The sequence below is a fragment of the Aotus nancymaae genome, unplaced genomic scaffold (assembly GCF_030222135.1).
Source record: "Aotus nancymaae isolate 86718 unplaced genomic scaffold, 86718_ANA_hifiasm-v0.15.2.pri h1tg000011l, whole genome shotgun sequence".
Lineage (NCBI taxonomy): Eukaryota > Metazoa > Chordata > Mammalia > Primates > Aotidae > Aotus > Aotus nancymaae.
Window position 1 is genome coordinate 79,821,005 of NW_026988422.1, and position 17,163 is coordinate 79,838,167.

Consider the following 17,163-nt stretch of genomic DNA (forward strand, 5'->3'; position numbering starts at 1 on the left):
ACCCAGGTTCACGCTGTTCTCCTGCCTCAGCCTCCTGAGTAGCTGGGATTACAGGCCCGCGCCACCATGCCTGGCTAATTTTTGTATTTTTTTTAGTAGAGATGGGGTTTCACCATGTTGGTCAGGCTGGTCTCAAACTCCTGACCTCATGATCCATCTGCCCTGGCCTCCCAAAGTGCTGGGATTACAGGCATGAGCCACTGCGCCTGGCCGATGAACACTAGTTTTTTGTTGTTTTTTTTTTTAACTTTTTTTTATTGTATTTTAGGTTTTGGGATACATGTGGAGAAGATGCAAAATTGTTGCATAGGTACACACGTGGCAGTGTGAACACAAGTTTTGACCATTTAAAAGTTCACTAGAGATTACATGAGAATTTTGGAAAGTGTATATGTATAATCTAGTAAAATATTTTAAACAAGTTCATTGTGCCTCATTTTTAAATTGCAAAATCCAATACACAGTTCTTTTACTAAATTAGAGCAATATGGAAGATTTTAGAATATTAATGTGTTCATATTACGTTAAATTGAAGATTCCAAAATTTCTTCCAAGATCCATCTTTCGTTTCTTCTTAAGGTATTTCTTCCTCAGCTGCTTACAGATACATTACCTGATTTAGAGAAATTTGTCCAAATCTCAAGCTGCCTGGATTAGATGTAGATTTCTAAACTTTTGTATCTCAGCAAACACATGGAATTTTACACATTGCCTGGTGAACTGAGTGAAAAGCCACTCATTTTGTTTCATTTCTAATTATCCTTAAGAATAACTGTATGGATAATTTTAGTTCTGAGGTACATTTATTTACTAAGTTCCAACTGGTAGCCAAGTGGAACATGTTTGCTTCTTCTACAAAGGAAAAGGAAAGTCAGATACTGTGGCTCATGCCCTTAATCCCAGCAGTTTGGGAGGCTGAGGCAGGAAGATCACTTGAGCCCAGGAATTTGACACCAGCCAGTGAAGCATAGCGAGTCCTCGTCTCTACAAAAAAAAAACAAAAACAAAAAAACACCAAATTAGCTGGGCAGGTGGTGCGTGCCTGTATCTCAGCTACTTGGGAAGCCAAGGCAGTAGGATTACCTGCAGTGAACCGAGATCCTGACACTGCACTCCACCCTTGAGTGACAGGAGTGAGACCTTGTCTCAAAAAAAAAAAGAGAAAGGGTGATCTCTCCCATGAGGCAGATTTCCTACAGATACAGAGTTTTTGGACTGTCTTTTCTTTTTGAAATCACTGTTTCAAAAAGGTTTGTTTGGTCATCATCAGTTAAGACAGTAGTTTCCTGGGGATGAGGGGACAGAACCGAAGCTGTAATCCCAAATGTATCACTTCACATTCCCACCACTGCTCAGGGGAGAAGCTCTCTATTTTTAAACCTGTTTTAGTGATTATTGAATATGTGTTAATATGAATATTTTAAATATTACTGGTATTTGAAAGATACACTTAATTTTTTTTTTTTTTAGAAAAAGCAGGATGACATTTTTAAAAGCTATGTAGAGGCCGAGCGTGGTGGCGCACACCTGTAGTCCCAGCACTTTGGGAGGCTGAGGCAGGCAGATCACAGGGTCAAGAGATCAAGGCCATTCCTGGCAAACATGGTGAAACCCCATCTCTACCAAAAACACAAAAATTAGCCGGGCATGGTGGCGGGCGCCTGTAGTCCCAGCTACTTGGGAGGTTGAGGCGGGAGAATTGCTTGAACGTGGGAGGTGCAGGTTGCAGTGAGCCAAGATCACATCACTGTACTCCAGCCTGGCAACAGAGCAGGACTCCATCTCAAAAAAAAAAAAAAGAAAGAAAAGAAAAAGAAAAAAGCTGTGTAGGAGGGTTACACTCACTCATTTTCAAACAGAAAACGCAGTTGCCTGCCATAGAGCTGAACACTGGCCAAAGGTCATGGGATTATCTCTAAGAGATCACATTTCTCAAGAGAAAGGCACTTGGGCTGGGTCCTTTGTGTACTGGGTCATGCCTCTCAAGTATCCAATAATTACCAAAAAATGCTGTTGGAGGTCCCTTCTTAATTACTGAGCACTTTCGTTCTGAACCAAGCAGAAATGAATGGCAAGCTCCAGGCCTGAAATAAGCCAAGGGAGGCACTGAAGGGAATTGTAGCTAGATTTCTAGATTAAGTGCCTTAACCACGAAGCCTTTGAAAAATAAAAATAGACTGCTTAGGCCAGGCACGGTGGCTCACGCCTGTAATCCCAGCACTTTGGGAGGCCGAGGTGGGTGGATCACCTGACATCAGGAGTTTGAAACCAGCCTGACCAACATGTCAAAACCCAGTCTCTACTAAAAAATAAAAATAAATTTACAAAAAGCTGGTCATGGTGGTGCACACCTGTAATCTCAGCTACTCAGGAGGCTAAGGCATGAGAATTGCTTGAACCCAGTAGGCGAAGGTCGCAGTGAGCCAAGATTGCACCACTGCACTCCAGCCTGGGTGATGGAGTGAGACTCTGTCTCAAAAAAACAAAAAAGAAAATAGATGGCTTAAATAAAACCAGACTTCGAATATTAGTGAATCCCTTGACATGTTTTATTTGGCTTCATTTCTTGGCACCCCTGTGCCTCTTACTGGGAAGTAATGTAGAATCATTCAGAGGAATTTCATTATGTTAAATAACACTTATGATCTTTTTTTGTTCTTAGCCATAATATTTAAATTTCTAAAAGACACAGTTATTTTCTGAACCTGTCACTGCCTCATGGGTTGTATGATCAGTTTATTGTTATTGTTAAGTAGATTAGTTTATTGTCATTGATAAGAGTAATAAAAAAGAAGCCTGAAATTATTTATTTTACAGTATGTAAAATAGGGAAGGAGGAGGAGGCTGAGGAGGAGGGGGATGGGGAAGAGGATGAGGAGGGAGAGGAGGAGGAGGAGGGGGATTCACTGATAAAGTAAAAGTATAGTACAAACTCTGGAAAGAGCTTTGAAGATCAATTTCTCTAACTTGTCAAACTTACATTACTGTAATATATACATTAAGCAAGGTAAGGATGGGGCTGTGTCTTGAACATCCTAGCTGTTCAATAATTATGATGGAATGATAGATGGATATTGTGGTGGAGTTGCATCATGTTGTTATTAAACCACTGTGCCAGTGTTAGAACAAACTCCTCCCTCCTCATCCTCCCCAAGCAGTGCCAGGAACCCAGTGTCAGGGCTTGAGAGGGAACTGTCCAGTGGGGCTGAGGTCAGAAATGCCGACTGGAAAAGACAGGGAGAAGGGAGCCGTGTTCTTTTCTGAAGCTTTACAGAGAAAAGTGCCTTTGAGGGTCAGGTCAAGTTTGATTGTTATTCAAATCCAGCACCTACTTTTAGTAAATCGTGTGCTAGCAACATACGTGAATGCTATCTCAGTTCTCACAACAGAAGCATTTATTACTGTATATGAAAGTTACAGAGGTGTAATATCAAAACAGAAACCCTGTGGGTGGAGTGTGGGGAGCTCTCTGCATTACTCCACTTGCTGTTCCTCAATCAACTGCACCAACAACTGGGATTACGGAACATTTTGAAAGTGCAGACATCAGCCCTCGCCTGTGCTCTTTCTTGCAGACCAGCTCACTGGGTTCTCCTACATTATTGTGCATTAGAATTCACGACATGTTCAAAATACAAAATCACATTTTTTTTACTTTAAGGGCTAAAATGTAATCCCAGCATTTCGGGACGCCAAGGTGGGAGACTGCTTGAGGCCAGGAGTTCAAGACAAGCCTGGGCAACATTGCAAGACCCTTTCTCTACAAAACATTTAAAAATTAGCTGGGTGTGGTAGCAAGCACCTATATTCCCAGCTCCTTGGGGGGCTGAGGTGGGAAGATTGCGGAGCCTGGGAGGTGAGACTGCAGTGAGCTATGACCACACCACTGCATTCCAGCCTGGGCAACAGAGTGTGACCCCGCCTCTCTAAAAAAAAAAAAAAGCAAAATAGGGATTTCCAATAGTACCTTTGACTACACAACAATTTTTGAGATAACTTTAAAACAACTCTGATGTAGCATGTGACTCCACAGTAATATATACATATATGCTTTTTTATCAGGTGAACTAGATGATCAATATATAATTCGATTCATGAAAGAAAAGCTAAAATCAATGCCTTGCAGGAATCAAGGTTACATCTTGGATGGATTCCCGAAGACCTATGATCAAGCAAAAGACTTGTTCAATCGTAAGTCTGAGTGTCGTATTTTGAGTATTTATATTCAGATAATTTGCAACTTTATTGTTCAGACAAACAGTCACTCAGTTAAAGTAAACAAAAAACTAGAGAGACGATTTTTGAGCCTTGGCTCACCTTCCATTAGGTAGCATTTTTTTCTTTTTGTTTTTTCCCCTGGATGTTGACTCAAGGTGCATAGCCTTTTGCAAATTTTTTTAAATTATGTTTTATTGAATTGTGGCACAGACACTTCACACGAGATCTACCTTCTGAACAAGTTTTTAAGTGTGTGATACGTTATGGCTGGCTACAGGCACTGTGCTGCTCAGCAGATCTCTAGAGTTTATGCATCTTGCCGGATTAAAACTGTATGCCTATTGATAGTGACTTTGGTTTATTCCACTCCCCAGCCCCTGGCAACCACCATATCGAACTCTTTCTGTCTTTTCTTTTCTTTTTTTTTTTTTGAGGTGGAGTTTTGCTCTTGTTGCCCAGGCTGGAGTGCAGTGGGTCAATCTTGGCTCACCAAAACCTCCGCTTCCCAGGTTTAAGCAATTCTCCTGCCTCAGCCTCCCCAGTAGCTGGGATTACAGGGATGCGCCACCATGCCCAGCTAATTTTGTATTTTTAGGGGTTTTTCCATGTTGGTGAGGCTGATCTCAAACTCCTGACCTCAAGTGATCTGCCTGCCTTGGCCTCCCAAAGTGCTGGGATTACAGGTGTGAGCCTCCAAGCCCAGCACTCCCTACTCTTTGATTCTATGAATTTGACTACTCAAGTTCCCCATGTAAGTGGAATCATGTAGTATTTGTCTATCACTGATTTCACTTAGCACGATGTCCTCAAGGTTCATCCTTGTTGTTGCATATAGCAGAATTTCCTTAAAAAAAAAAAAAAAGAGAGAGAGATAGGATCTTGTTCATCACCCAGGCTGGAGCACAGTGATAAATATGATCATAGCTTACTGCAGCCTTGACCTCCTGGGCTTAAGCGGTTCTCCTGCCTCAGTCTCCCGAGTAGCTGGGACTACAGGCTTGCATGACCATGCCCAGCTAATTTTAAAATTTTTTGCAGGTTCACTCTGTTGCCAGTCTGATCTCTGAACTCCTGGCTTCAGGTGATCCCACTGCCTCGGCCTCTCAAATTGCTGGGATTACAGGTGTGAGCCATGGCACCCAGCCATTTCCTTCTTTTTAAAGGCTGATTCATATTCTATTGGATGCATATACCACATTTTCTTTATCCATGCATCCATCAATGTACATTTAGTTTGTGAAGCTAGTTCTAAAAATACATGTGCTATTTATGGCTATTTATTTCTATTAGTGCTTGCTACTTAAGATATTTGGATTTTTTTGTTGTGATTGTAATAATATATTAATAAACACAATGAGGAATATTTTGTTTTCTTAGAAGACAATGAGGAGGATGAAGATGAAGTCAGAGGCAGAATGTTTCCCTTTGATAAAGCAATTATACCTGGTAAGTTTATTTCCCCAAGATCACATTTAAAAGAATGCTCTTTAGGCTGGGCAAGGTGGCTCACACCTGTAATCCCAGAACATTAGGAGGCCGAGGCAGGTGGATCACTTAAGGTCAGGAGTTTGAGACCAACCTGGCTAACATGGCAAAACCCCATCTCTACTAAAAATACAAAAATTAGCTGGGTGCCATAGGATGTGCCTGTAGTCCTAGCTACTTGGGAGGCTGAGGCAGGAGAATCACTTGAACCTGGGAGATGGAGGTTGCAGTAAACCAAGATCATGTCACTGCACTCCAGCCTGAGTAACAGAGAGAGACTTTGTCTCAAAAAAAAAAAAAAAAAAAAAAAAATAGAATGCTGTCTGATATCTCTCTCTTCTTTTTTTTTCATTCTTCCCACCCCCACTCCTCAGTAGCTGGGACTACAGGTGCCTGCCACCACACCCAGCTACTTTTTGTATTTTAGTAGAGACGGGGTTTCACCATGTTGCCCAGGCTGCTCTCAAACTCCTGGCCTCAGGTGATGAAAATAGTTTTGGGAGGCCACCTTGGCCTCCCAAAGTGCTGGGATTACAAGTGTGAGCCATCTCACTCAGCCTTTTTTTTTTTTTTAACTTTCTTATGGAGCAGAGCTACCCCATAGGCAGTGTGCCTAGAGTAGCTGGATACCTCTTTTGTGCCGAAACAATCTTTTTGAGTTTAATAAAGTAGGATGTTTTTTCTAGGAAAAAAATTAAAAGATATTCTCAAGCATAAACTTGCAGACTAGAGAATTCACCAAGGGATAAACATAAGGAATATTAAAGTGCTGAAATGAATAGAAATCCCCGTGGGAACATTATCTTCCACTGCTCTCTCCTGTAACGAAGCAAAAGGTAGCAAATCTGTTGATGGCTTGACTTCCTGAGTCACGTCAGCTCCTTCCCTGTCCTGGTTTTGGTGCTGACCATACCATCATCTCTTCCAGAAGACACTCAGCTTCTGACTTGAGATTGCACAGGTCCAAAGCTTTTCAGTTCACTGTTAACGCCGCAGCAGTTTTACTCTTTCACAAATTTACACAGATTTCACAAAGCACTCTCGAAAGCGAAGCATAAGCAATTTATCCTATACGACAGGATTTACTTAGTACTGAGCAGGCGTTTCTTGTGAACTTCCTATAAACATTAAACAGCTGTTTTATTTTTAGTCAGTTTGCTTGAGGTATATATTCATAGGAAATCATTTTGGGTCATATGATCACTGTAAGAAAAACTATTTTCAGCAACTTAGGACAAGGGTGTAACTAAAAAGGGCCTGCTCGCTGATATCAGTTCCCCAAGGAAGGCAGCTTGCGGCTGTTCTCTCCTCCTCTTGGTCCAGCACAGTTTGCAGAGAAGCTTCTGGAAGCACTGAGACCACCAGATAGCAGTCATCCTTGGGGATGGATATTTATTGTTTGCCTGTAGACTCTGAAGCCAATGGCAGAAGCATGAAATGCCTCAGGGATGGCTTGTCTCAGATTTCCCATTAATTTAGGCAAATGCCTCAGAAAAAGTTAAAAAGTAAAGTTGGTTGGCCAGACAGAGTGCCTGTAATCCCAGCACTTTGGAAGGTCAAGGTGGGAGGATCTCTTGAGCTCAGGAGTTAGAAACCAGCCTGAGCAACATAGTGAGACCTCATATCTGCTAAAAAAAACAATTCAAAAAAGATTAGCCAGGGGTGGTGCCGTGCACCTGTAGTCCCAACTACCTGGGAGGCTGAGGTGGGGGAATCACTTCAGCATGGAGAGTTGAGGCCGCAGGGGGTTCTGATTGCGCCACTGCACCTGGGCAACAGAGCAAGAACCTGTCTCAAAAAAAATTAATCAAAAAAAAAAAGTAAAGTTTATTTGTCTAAATAATCATCTTCATTATTGATTATTAGATTCTAGGTAGGTGTGTCTAGTGTATGTATATTTATCACTTCTAGGCAGTATTAATTCATTGCAAACTCCGTGGTAAATCATAACACTCTCGCTGAGGCAGCTGGATACATTTCAGCTCAACTAGCAATTGGTCATGGGCAATTTATCATGTGCCAGGCACTCACTGAACCTTTCCACGAGCCCGCAAGGGAGGAATTACACCTACGTTTACCCGATCCAGAAGCTAAAGCCCAGAGATCACACAGATCCACTCCCTAGTAAATGGTAGGGGAATTAAATTCAAATTCAGGTCTTCTCACTCCATTGCCTCCAAAACAGAATTAATGAAGCCCCCCTGTAAGATAAGGAAAGGGAAGCACAGAGGTCAAGTGGCCAAGGACTCTTAAACGTAGGCCACTGGGCTGTCCTCTCTTGGTTGGACACGGTGCAGACATATCTAAGACGTAGTCTATTTGGAATGTTAATCTGTTGTTAGCAAATTACCCCCTTTCCAGAAATTGTCTTTATTTTCTATTTCTCTAATAGAAATTAGAGCATTGTTTCATTTGTACCTATGGGATTTTAATTGGGGGAGGGAACTGAATGATGACATGGAGAGGTCAAAGCCGCCGAAAGAAGAATCTACCACTTAAGATTCCCTAGAGAAGGGGGCACATGGGGAATGCCAGCTGTGGTCAGGCAGCAGAAGCAAGAACGAGGGAGAACATCTAGGCCACGGTGTTTGTTGGCATTTCTTTGGGAAAGCCAAGGCAGGCCAGAGTGAACAGTTTGGGATTGGCTAGTTTGAGTTTAGGGGTGGTCTCTAGTTGCCTGGGGCCTAGTCCTGGGATGATTTAGGGCCAGGGAAATACTGGCTCGCTGTGTGAGATTAGACAAACAGAGTGAGTGGCTTGCACAGGAGGGGGATTCACAGGTAAGTTGTTACTATCTTTTTTTTTTTTTTTTTGAGACAGAGTCTCTCTCTGTCGCCCAGGCTGGAATGTAACGGTGCAGTCTTGGCTCACTGCAACCTCCACCTCCTGGATTCAAGTGATTCTCCTGCCTCAGCCTCCCGAGTAGCTGGCACTACAGGCATGTGTCACCACACCCAGCCACCCAGCTAATTTTTGTATTTTCAGTAGAGACGTGGTTTCACTATGTTGGCCAGGATGGTCTCCTACTCCAGATCTCATGATCCGCCCGCCTCAGCCTCCCAAAGTGCTGGGATTACAGGCGTGAGCCACCACGCCCAGCCAAGTTGTCACTATCTTTAGTTATTGGCTAGGCCTGGGAAGGGCAGCAGTCTCTCCCCAGATCTGTAAGGCCCCCCTCAAGATGTCAAAACAGGCCAGGTGTGGTGGCTCATGCCTGCAATCCCAGTACTTGGAGAGGCTAAGGCAGGAGGATTGCTTGAGTTCAGGAGTTGGAGGCCAGCATGGGAAATATAGCAAGACTCCCATCTCCACAGACACAAAAACATTTTTAATTAGCCAGGTGTGGTGGCATGTGCCTGTGGTCCCAGCTACTCAGGAAGCTGAGGTGGGAGGATCTCTTGAGCCCAGGAGGTCAAGGCTGCTCTGAGCCTTGATCACACCACTGCACTTCAGCCTGGGCGACGGAGTGAGACCCAGTCTCTTAAAAAAAAAAAAAAAAAAAAAAGTCAAAGCATAAGATATAGAAAATGAAGGAAATACGTTCCAATCTATGGAAATCCAGTTCTAGCTGGAATTCTCTCCCACTAAACAGCCATTGTATTTACCACTACTGTTAGGCTATGTCCAGTTTGGTTCTTTTCAGATCTCCTGGTTAAAGGAGATAAGTTTAAAGCTGTGCCTACCCGATGACTGTTTGGAAATTTGTTTTCATGGGATTCAGTGCAAGGACAAGAGACGTTCTGAATAACTGTTTTGAGATGCTACAGGATCTTGAAGTTCTCTGTGAGTCATAGAGAGAATGAGTGAACATTTTTTAAAAATTACCCAGGGGGAAGTATATTTTATCATATTAAAATTCTTTGAAAATTGAAAAGCTAAGGATCTTACTCATTATTTGCAATATTCAATTAACTGGAATCTTCTACCTCCCAATCAGCCTGGAAGAAAAGATAGAATACATTTTGAAACTCATAGATTATTAACATAATTCATACATTTTCTAACAAATGAGTATCACATCAGGGAAAAAATTTAAATGAAAAAATACGTTTTCATATAGATGTCTGACATCATAGAACTTAAATGGATTCAATTTTCAGCGAATTTATTGACATAATTTTTATTTCAGTACTGTACCAGCATTTGGGGGTTCAGATGTCTCCCTCACTTTTCTTTTCTTTTCTTTTTTTTCCCAAGATGGATTCTCACTCTGTGTTCAGGCTGGAGTGCAGTGACGCGATGTTGGCTCACTGCAACCTCTGACTTACTGGTTCAAGTGATTCTCCTGCCTCAGCCTCCTGGGTAGCTGAGACTACAGACATGTGCCACCACACCCAGCTAATTTTTGTATTTTTAGTACAGACAGGGTTTCATCATATTGGCCAGATGGTCTCGATCTCCTGACCTCGTGATCTGCCTGCCTTGGACTCCCAAAGTGCTGGAATTACAGGCGTGAGCCACCGCACCCAGCCATGTCTCCCTTCCTTTTCAAAAAGCAGCTACTCATGAATATCATGGTCAAAGATGAGCAAAAGATAGGAACAACTTACTTGAGAGAATGCCTTTTCTATGCAGGATGGAGGTAGTATCAAACTATTACAAATTTATAGAGTCTTATTCTATAAATAAGGCTCAGCCTCATCTCAGCCTTTGTTTTCATAGTTAACATGTGCAGCAGATGATGTTCACACATGTCCACCTGCCTCGGGGACCCACCTCCTGTGGGCTTTCCCCAGTACACTTACCTTTTTCACCCACTCAAGGAAACTTATCAGAATGCAAGTAAATGAGAATGTCATTATAATGTTACAAGCCAATATGATTTTAAAATTAAAATCAAGGCCGGGCGCTGTGGCTCACGCCTATAATCCCAGCACTTTGGGAGGCCAAGGCAGGCAGATCACAAGGTCAGGAGATGGAGACCATCCTGGCCAACATGGTGAAACCCCGTCTCTACTAAAAATACAAAAAAAAAAATTAGCTGGAAGTGGTGGCAGGCACCTGTAATCCCAGCTACTCAGGAGACTGAGGCAGAAGAATTGCTTGAACCTGGGCAGCAGAGGTTGCAGTGAGCCAAGATCGTGCCACTGCACTGGGTGACACAGCAAGACTCTGTCTTAAAAAAAAAAAAAAATCGGGAGGCTGAGACGGGTGGATCACAAGGTCAGGAGTTTGAGACCAGCCTGGCCAAAATGTTGAAACCCCGTCTCTACTAAAAATACAAAAATTAGCTGGGCGCAGTGGCACGCACCTGTAATCCCAGCTACTCAGGAGGCTGAAGCAGGAGAATCGCTTGAACCTGGGAGGCGGAGGTTGCAGTGAGCCGAGATTGCATCATTGCACTCCAGCCTGGGTGACAGAGTGAGACTCTGTCTCAAAAAAAAAAAAAAAAATCAAATCACTCCCAAGTTCTGTTGGGCTCTAATAGATAGCAAGCTATTTGTGATGCACCCAGCCACTGATCTGGGCACCAGTGTGCACTGGTCCTGTGACTGAGAGCATCTAAGAATCACAGCTCACCTTGGAAAGTTCATTTCACTGGTCCACACTTGAATCTCATTCACTCAACAAACATCCATTGAATTTGTACTAGAAGCTGGAGGAACAGCTGCTTTCACAGTTTAAAAGAAAATCATAGGTGGGCAAAATGGTCATCACTATTAACATGATCTGTGTGTTGAATTTGATAAGTGCTGACCGTATCATCATAGCCAATGGCATTGAGGGAAGAGCTGGGTCTATGAAAATTCCAAGGGGAGTTCCCATTTTTTATTAATTTGGCAAACTGGCCATCAAAGCAGTTGCTTGTAGCCACAGCTCTCTCTGGAAGCCTGTGATAATTGTGCTGGACAGGCGGCAATGTGAGGCCAGGAGCCATGGCTTATCCCTGCCAGCACTTTGGGAAGCCAAAGTGGGAGGATTGCTTAAGGCAGGAACTTGGGATCATAGTGAGACATAGTGCACATAGTGAGACCTTGTCTCTCTCTAAAATATATATACATACATATATGTATATGTATGTATATTTAAAAAAGAGAGAGAGAAAAGAGACAATGTGAAAATTAGGAAGCTGATGTCACAGGATTATCTGAGATTTGCTACTTATGATTTCTGCTGCTTTTATTAGTTAGGAAGGGAAGAAGGAAGGAAGGAGGGAAGGAGGGAGGGAGCGAGGGAGGAAGGGGAAAATAATAGATTGCCCAAAATACCGATTGGGTCTCATAGGGTGGTCTCTGGAATTGGGGTGATTTTCATGTATTTATCCTCCGTGAGAGGCAGCAAAGCCAACTGGACAGACTATCTGTGGCAACAGGTGGTCCTGACTGGTAACCAGACACTTGGGTTAGCAGGGGCCCACATGTTCTCCAGCACCCTGCTAATCAGCTGCGCGGTACTGTACCAACTCTGGAGTCGCTCCTTCTCCCCAGAATTCGTTTGTGCACTGGATGCTTCGGATGAGTTTCTGAAGGAGCGTGTGATAAACCTTCCCGAGAGCATCGTGGCGGGGACCCACTACAGCCAAGACCGATTCCTCCAGGCTCTGAGCAACTACCGGGACATCAATCTCGAAGACGAGACAGTCTTAAACTATTTTGATGAAATTGAAATTCACCCGATACATATTGGTATGAAATGAATTCAAGGATAATGTGAATGTCCAGGGCCAGGACCCCCAGAAAACCCTGGTGCAGGTCTAGCTGTAATTGTGGGGCTGAGGGAGGGTGGGGAATATAACCCTGGGCTGGGGCACAGGAAGCCACGGGATACACAGAGAGCACTCCTCCTGGGGAGTCATTTTACGTGGGGATTTGGTGGTGGGAGGGTGTTATTATTGTGTGAGAATTTATGGATATATAATGAAGTCAAATGACAAATTCATTTTAAAAAATATGCGTGTGGTGCTGGCTGCTTGGGCCATTCCCCCAGGTTCCTTGGGGACAGTGTACGTTACCAGTTACATTGCTGGGCACTGGTGCTCTCCTCCGGACCTTTTCCTTCAGACTGGCCAGCCCATTCCCGTAGCTACCCAGAAAAGCAAATAGCTCTTCACCGCATTCCTTCTTGTTTCCTGTAAACACAGCTCTGAGACCTTTCTGGTTTTCTGGATCTTGACACTTATTCCTCCTTTGGGCTTGGTGACAAACAACCAGGCCCTGCCTGGTGAAAGCTTCCTGGCCAGGCCCACCTGTGGGCCTCCAGGGCTGCTCTCTACCCCCAACTGCCCAATGGGACAGCATTTGGGCCCTGGAGTATCGGGAGGCTTAGGGCTTAGGGATAATGTCAGGAGGAGGCAGGAGAGCTAATTCCAGTTGTGTCTGGGCCTCAGTTTTCTCATCTGTGAAATAGGAAAATAATCAGGCTTGCAGGATTGTGACAAACGGTAGAGATAAGAGATACAAAGTGTCTGGTAGGTTGACGGAGTTCAACAAGTGGTCATGTTGTTATTCCTACTGATACTAAGGCATAAAATGACATACTATTATGAAATATAAAAAAGGCTGGGTGCGGTGGCTCACGCCTGTACTTTTGTATTTTTAGAAAATACAAAAATTCCAGCACTTTGGAAAGCCAGGGTGGGTGGATCACCTGAGGTCAGGAGTTCCAGACCAGCGTGACCAACATAGCAAAACTCTGTTTCTACTTAAAATACAAAATTAGCCGGGTGTGGTGGCTCATGCCTGTAATCCCAGCTACCCTGGAGGCTGAGGCAGGAGAATTGTTTGAACCTGGGAGGCAGAGGTTGCAATGAGCCGAGATTGTGCCACTGCACTCCAGCTTGGGTGACAGAGTAAGACTCCATCTCAAAAAAAAAAAAAAAAAAAAAGAAATATAAAAATAACAATTTATAAACTGCAAATTCTTCTGGTCTGCACCCTCAGTAGTGACTGGGTTTTGTCCTCATCTGGACATGTTTCTACACTTTGGACAGGCTTTATACATAAAAGCTAAGGGTTCTGCAGCTCCTAATATGGAAATTAGTTTACATTATTTGGAGAACTAGGAAAGAATGGAGAATACATTTTTTATAGGGATATCAGAGAGCCCAGGGAGAAATATTGAGAAGAAAAGAAATAACAGGGAGGAATGAATGAGTGGCCATTGTATTCCATCTCATCCTGTGCCCATCTCATTTGGCCTCATCTGCAAATGGCAACTGGGAGATAACATAAAAGTGGAGAGGAGAGACGTATCATCCTAAGGATGGGACGTGGGGCGGGGCATCTCACGGTCAGGGACGCAGCCTGGCCTCTGCAAAGTCTGGAATGGGGCCCTGGAAAGATGCTGGGAACCACGTCCTCTCTGCAGCTTTGGACTCTGTTTCTCTCTCAGTGTCTCTTTTGTCCTCTCTCTCTCTTTGGGCCAGGGTTATCTCCCCGTCTCTGGCCTGTGTGGTAGGCTGAGGCCACCCCATGCCCCAGAGTTACAATGTTACACAGAGAGCCAAGCCCAGAGCTGACTTCACTCCATCCAATCCCACATTCCCTGAAGGGCATCTCTGCTGGCCACAGTTCAGGCTGAGGTGCCCACCTCACTCTAATCAGCCTGGACAACATGGGGAGTTCGAGATCATATACAGAGTTCAGGATCAGCCTGGGCAACATGGGGAGACTCTGTCTCTATAAAAAATAAATAAAAACCAAACACAGGAGGGTGGGCACAGCAGTGGCCCTGCTCTGGGGTCAGAGTGGAATATTGCTAGGAGAATCATTCCCAAGTCCCTTCTCAAAGGTGTCCAGTTAGTGACATCAAGGTTGTAATTACTCAGAGTAATCAAGGAGAAATGCATTTATTTGTTTATTTATTTAATTTTTTCCTTCTGAGACAGTCTCCCTCTGTCACAGGCTGAAGTTCAGTGGTGTGATCTCGCCTCACTGCAACCTCCACCTCCCCCGTTTAAGCAATTCTCCTGCCTCAGCCTCCCAAGTAGTTGGGATTACAGGCATATGCCACTATGTCTGTCTAATTTTTGTATTTTTGGTAGAGACAGGGTTTTGCCATGTTGGCCAGGCTGATCTCAAACTCCTGGCCTCAAGTAATCTGTCCACCTCAGCCTCCCCAAAGTGCTTGGGATTACAGGTGTGAGCCACAGCACCGGGCGAGAAATGTATTTAAATGTCACAGGTCAGGCAACGAGGTGGTACCTGTTATGATTTTTACTTTTTTGTTTGTTTTTTTTGTTTTGTTTTGTTTTGTTTTTTAAGACAGAGTCTTGCTCTGTCACCAAGGCTGGAGAGCAGTGACTCCATCTCAATACAACCTCTGCCTCCTGGGCTCAAGTGATCCTCCTGCCTCAGCCTCCCAAGTAGCTGGGACTACAGGCGTGCACCACCACACCCAGCTAATGTTTGTGTTTTTAGTGGAGATGGGGGTTTCTCCATGTTGGCCAGGCTGGTCTCAAACTCCTGACCTCCAGTGATCCACCTGCCTTGGCCTCCCAAAGTGCTGAGATTACAGGCGTCAGCCACCGTGGCCAGCTGTTTATTGCTTTTTTAAGGGCTTGCTTCTGTTCACCAACCAATGCATTGGCTCTGCTCCTCCCCTCTTCCCATGTTAGAACCTGGTGGTGCTTCTGGTCTAGGTCAAGGTCATACAAACATGGGAGGAGTGGTGGCTCATGCCTGTAATCTCAGCACTTTGGGAGCCTGAGGCAGGAGGACTGCTTGAGCCCAAGAATTCAAGATCAGCCTGGGCGACATGGGGAGACTCTGTCTCTATAAAAAATAAAAATAAATAAAAACCAAATATGGGAGGGTAGGCACAGCAGTGGCTGAGTGGGAGTGGGGCAAGCAGTTACCCAGAGGAAGGTCTGGAGGGGCTCAGTGCCAAAATGTGTCTGCTGCACACCATTTTCTGCAGACACCTTCCAAGCAGCCCCGATAGTGGTATAGAATTGACCACCTCACTGACCGTGGAGATCTCAGTATTTATCAACAAGCCACTTTTCTTCTTCTCTTTGGTCTTGATATTAACATTTCTCAGATATTCTGGAGTCTAGATTTTTTTTCCCATTCAAGTAGACACACTGAAGTGGTTATTTTTTTTATGAATTGAAAATGTATCCCAGAATCATTGATTTTCAGAAATGGAAGACAGACGGAAACTTGAGGGCATCCTGTTTGGCCTCCCACAAGGGCAGGACCTCCGTCTGTAGAAACTTCTGAAAGAAGTGTCCCAGTCTTTGGCTGGGCGTGGTGGCTCACACCTGTAATCCCAGCACTTTGGGAGGCCAAGATGGGTGGTCACAAGGTCAGGAGCTCGAGACCAGCCTGGCCAACATGGTGAAACATCATCTCTACTAATAATACAAAAAATTAGCCAGGCCTGGTGGCAGGTGCCTGTGATCCCAGCTACTCGGGAGGCTGAGGCAAGAGAATTGCTTGAACCTGGGAGGTGGAGGCTTTAATGAGACCACACCACCACACTCCAGCCTGGGCAACAGAGTGAGACTCCGTCTCAGAAAGAAGTGTCCTGGTCTCTACTTGAATACTTCCAGGCATGGAGAGCTCATTGCTTTTCCAGGCAATCCATTCCCCGATCCAACCACTCAAATCAAGTCATTGTTAGAACTCATAGACCCAAGTCCAGATTTTCCTACTCATGGCTCTCAGACTCTGGTCTGATATTTGCCTATGAGAGAAGAAATTCTGAACTATGCCGGCAATTAGAAAAGAAAACCCCATGTAGTAATTTACATAATTGACTATCACAAGTTTATAGTAATAAAGAATTTTCCCAATTGCAGGCAGGCCTAGAATATAAGTATGTGTTGATCTCTCTCCTGGTATTTAAAGATGTAGGAAAACTTGAGGACGCTCAGAATAGACTTGCTATCAAACAGCTCATCAAAGAGATTGGGGAGCCTCAAAATTATGGTTTAACAGACGAAGAAAAGGCAGAAAAGGAGTGGAAGGCTGCGGAGGAGCGCCTGGCCAGGGAGGCTGCTGAGGAAGCAGAACGAGAGCACAAGGAGGCCGTGGAGACTGCAGAGAAGATAGCTCGCTGGGAGGAGTGGGTGAGTGGGACTGTGTGTGAGTCTGTGTGTGGGGCGGGGGTGCAGTGCCTGGCAAAGCCATTTCGGCCAGTTTCACTTCGGATCCTGCTCTAGGGAAATGTCATGGAAATACCCCAAACAAATCTGTGTTTGTCTTTTCTCATTTGCACCATTTAAAAAAGGATATCCATGGTCTTTTGCTTAGTATTTTTTTTTATTTTTCTTTTTGTTTGAGACAGGGTCTGGCTCTGTTGCCCAGACTGGAGTGCAGTGGCGCAATCTCAGCTCACTTCAACCTCTGCCTCCCGGGTTCAGGTGATTCTCCCCTCTCAGCCTCCCAAGTAGCTGGGACTACAGGTGAGCACCATCAAGCCCAGCTAATTTTTCTGTTTTTGATAAAAACAGGGTTTCACCATGTTGACCAGCCAGGCTGGTCTCAAACTCCTGATCTCAAGTGACCCTCCCGC

The 17,163-nt window shown here is 44.3% G+C and overlaps 1 protein-coding gene across 1 annotated transcript in view; it reads left to right on the forward strand.

Moving 5' to 3' along the window:
• The window catches only part of AK7 (adenylate kinase 7), an 87,200-nt gene that overhangs the window by 64,801 nt on the left and 5,236 nt on the right, over positions 1–17,163 (forward strand). Inside the window, exons 13-16 of the mRNA XM_012471269.3 lie at positions 4,063–4,191; positions 5,596–5,664; positions 12,132–12,329; positions 16,497–16,717. Coding sequence (XP_012326692.2) covers positions 4,063–4,191; positions 5,596–5,664; positions 12,132–12,329; positions 16,497–16,717 — 617 coding nt within the window. The remainder of the gene's footprint in view (positions 1–4,062; positions 4,192–5,595; positions 5,665–12,131; positions 12,330–16,496; positions 16,718–17,163) is intronic.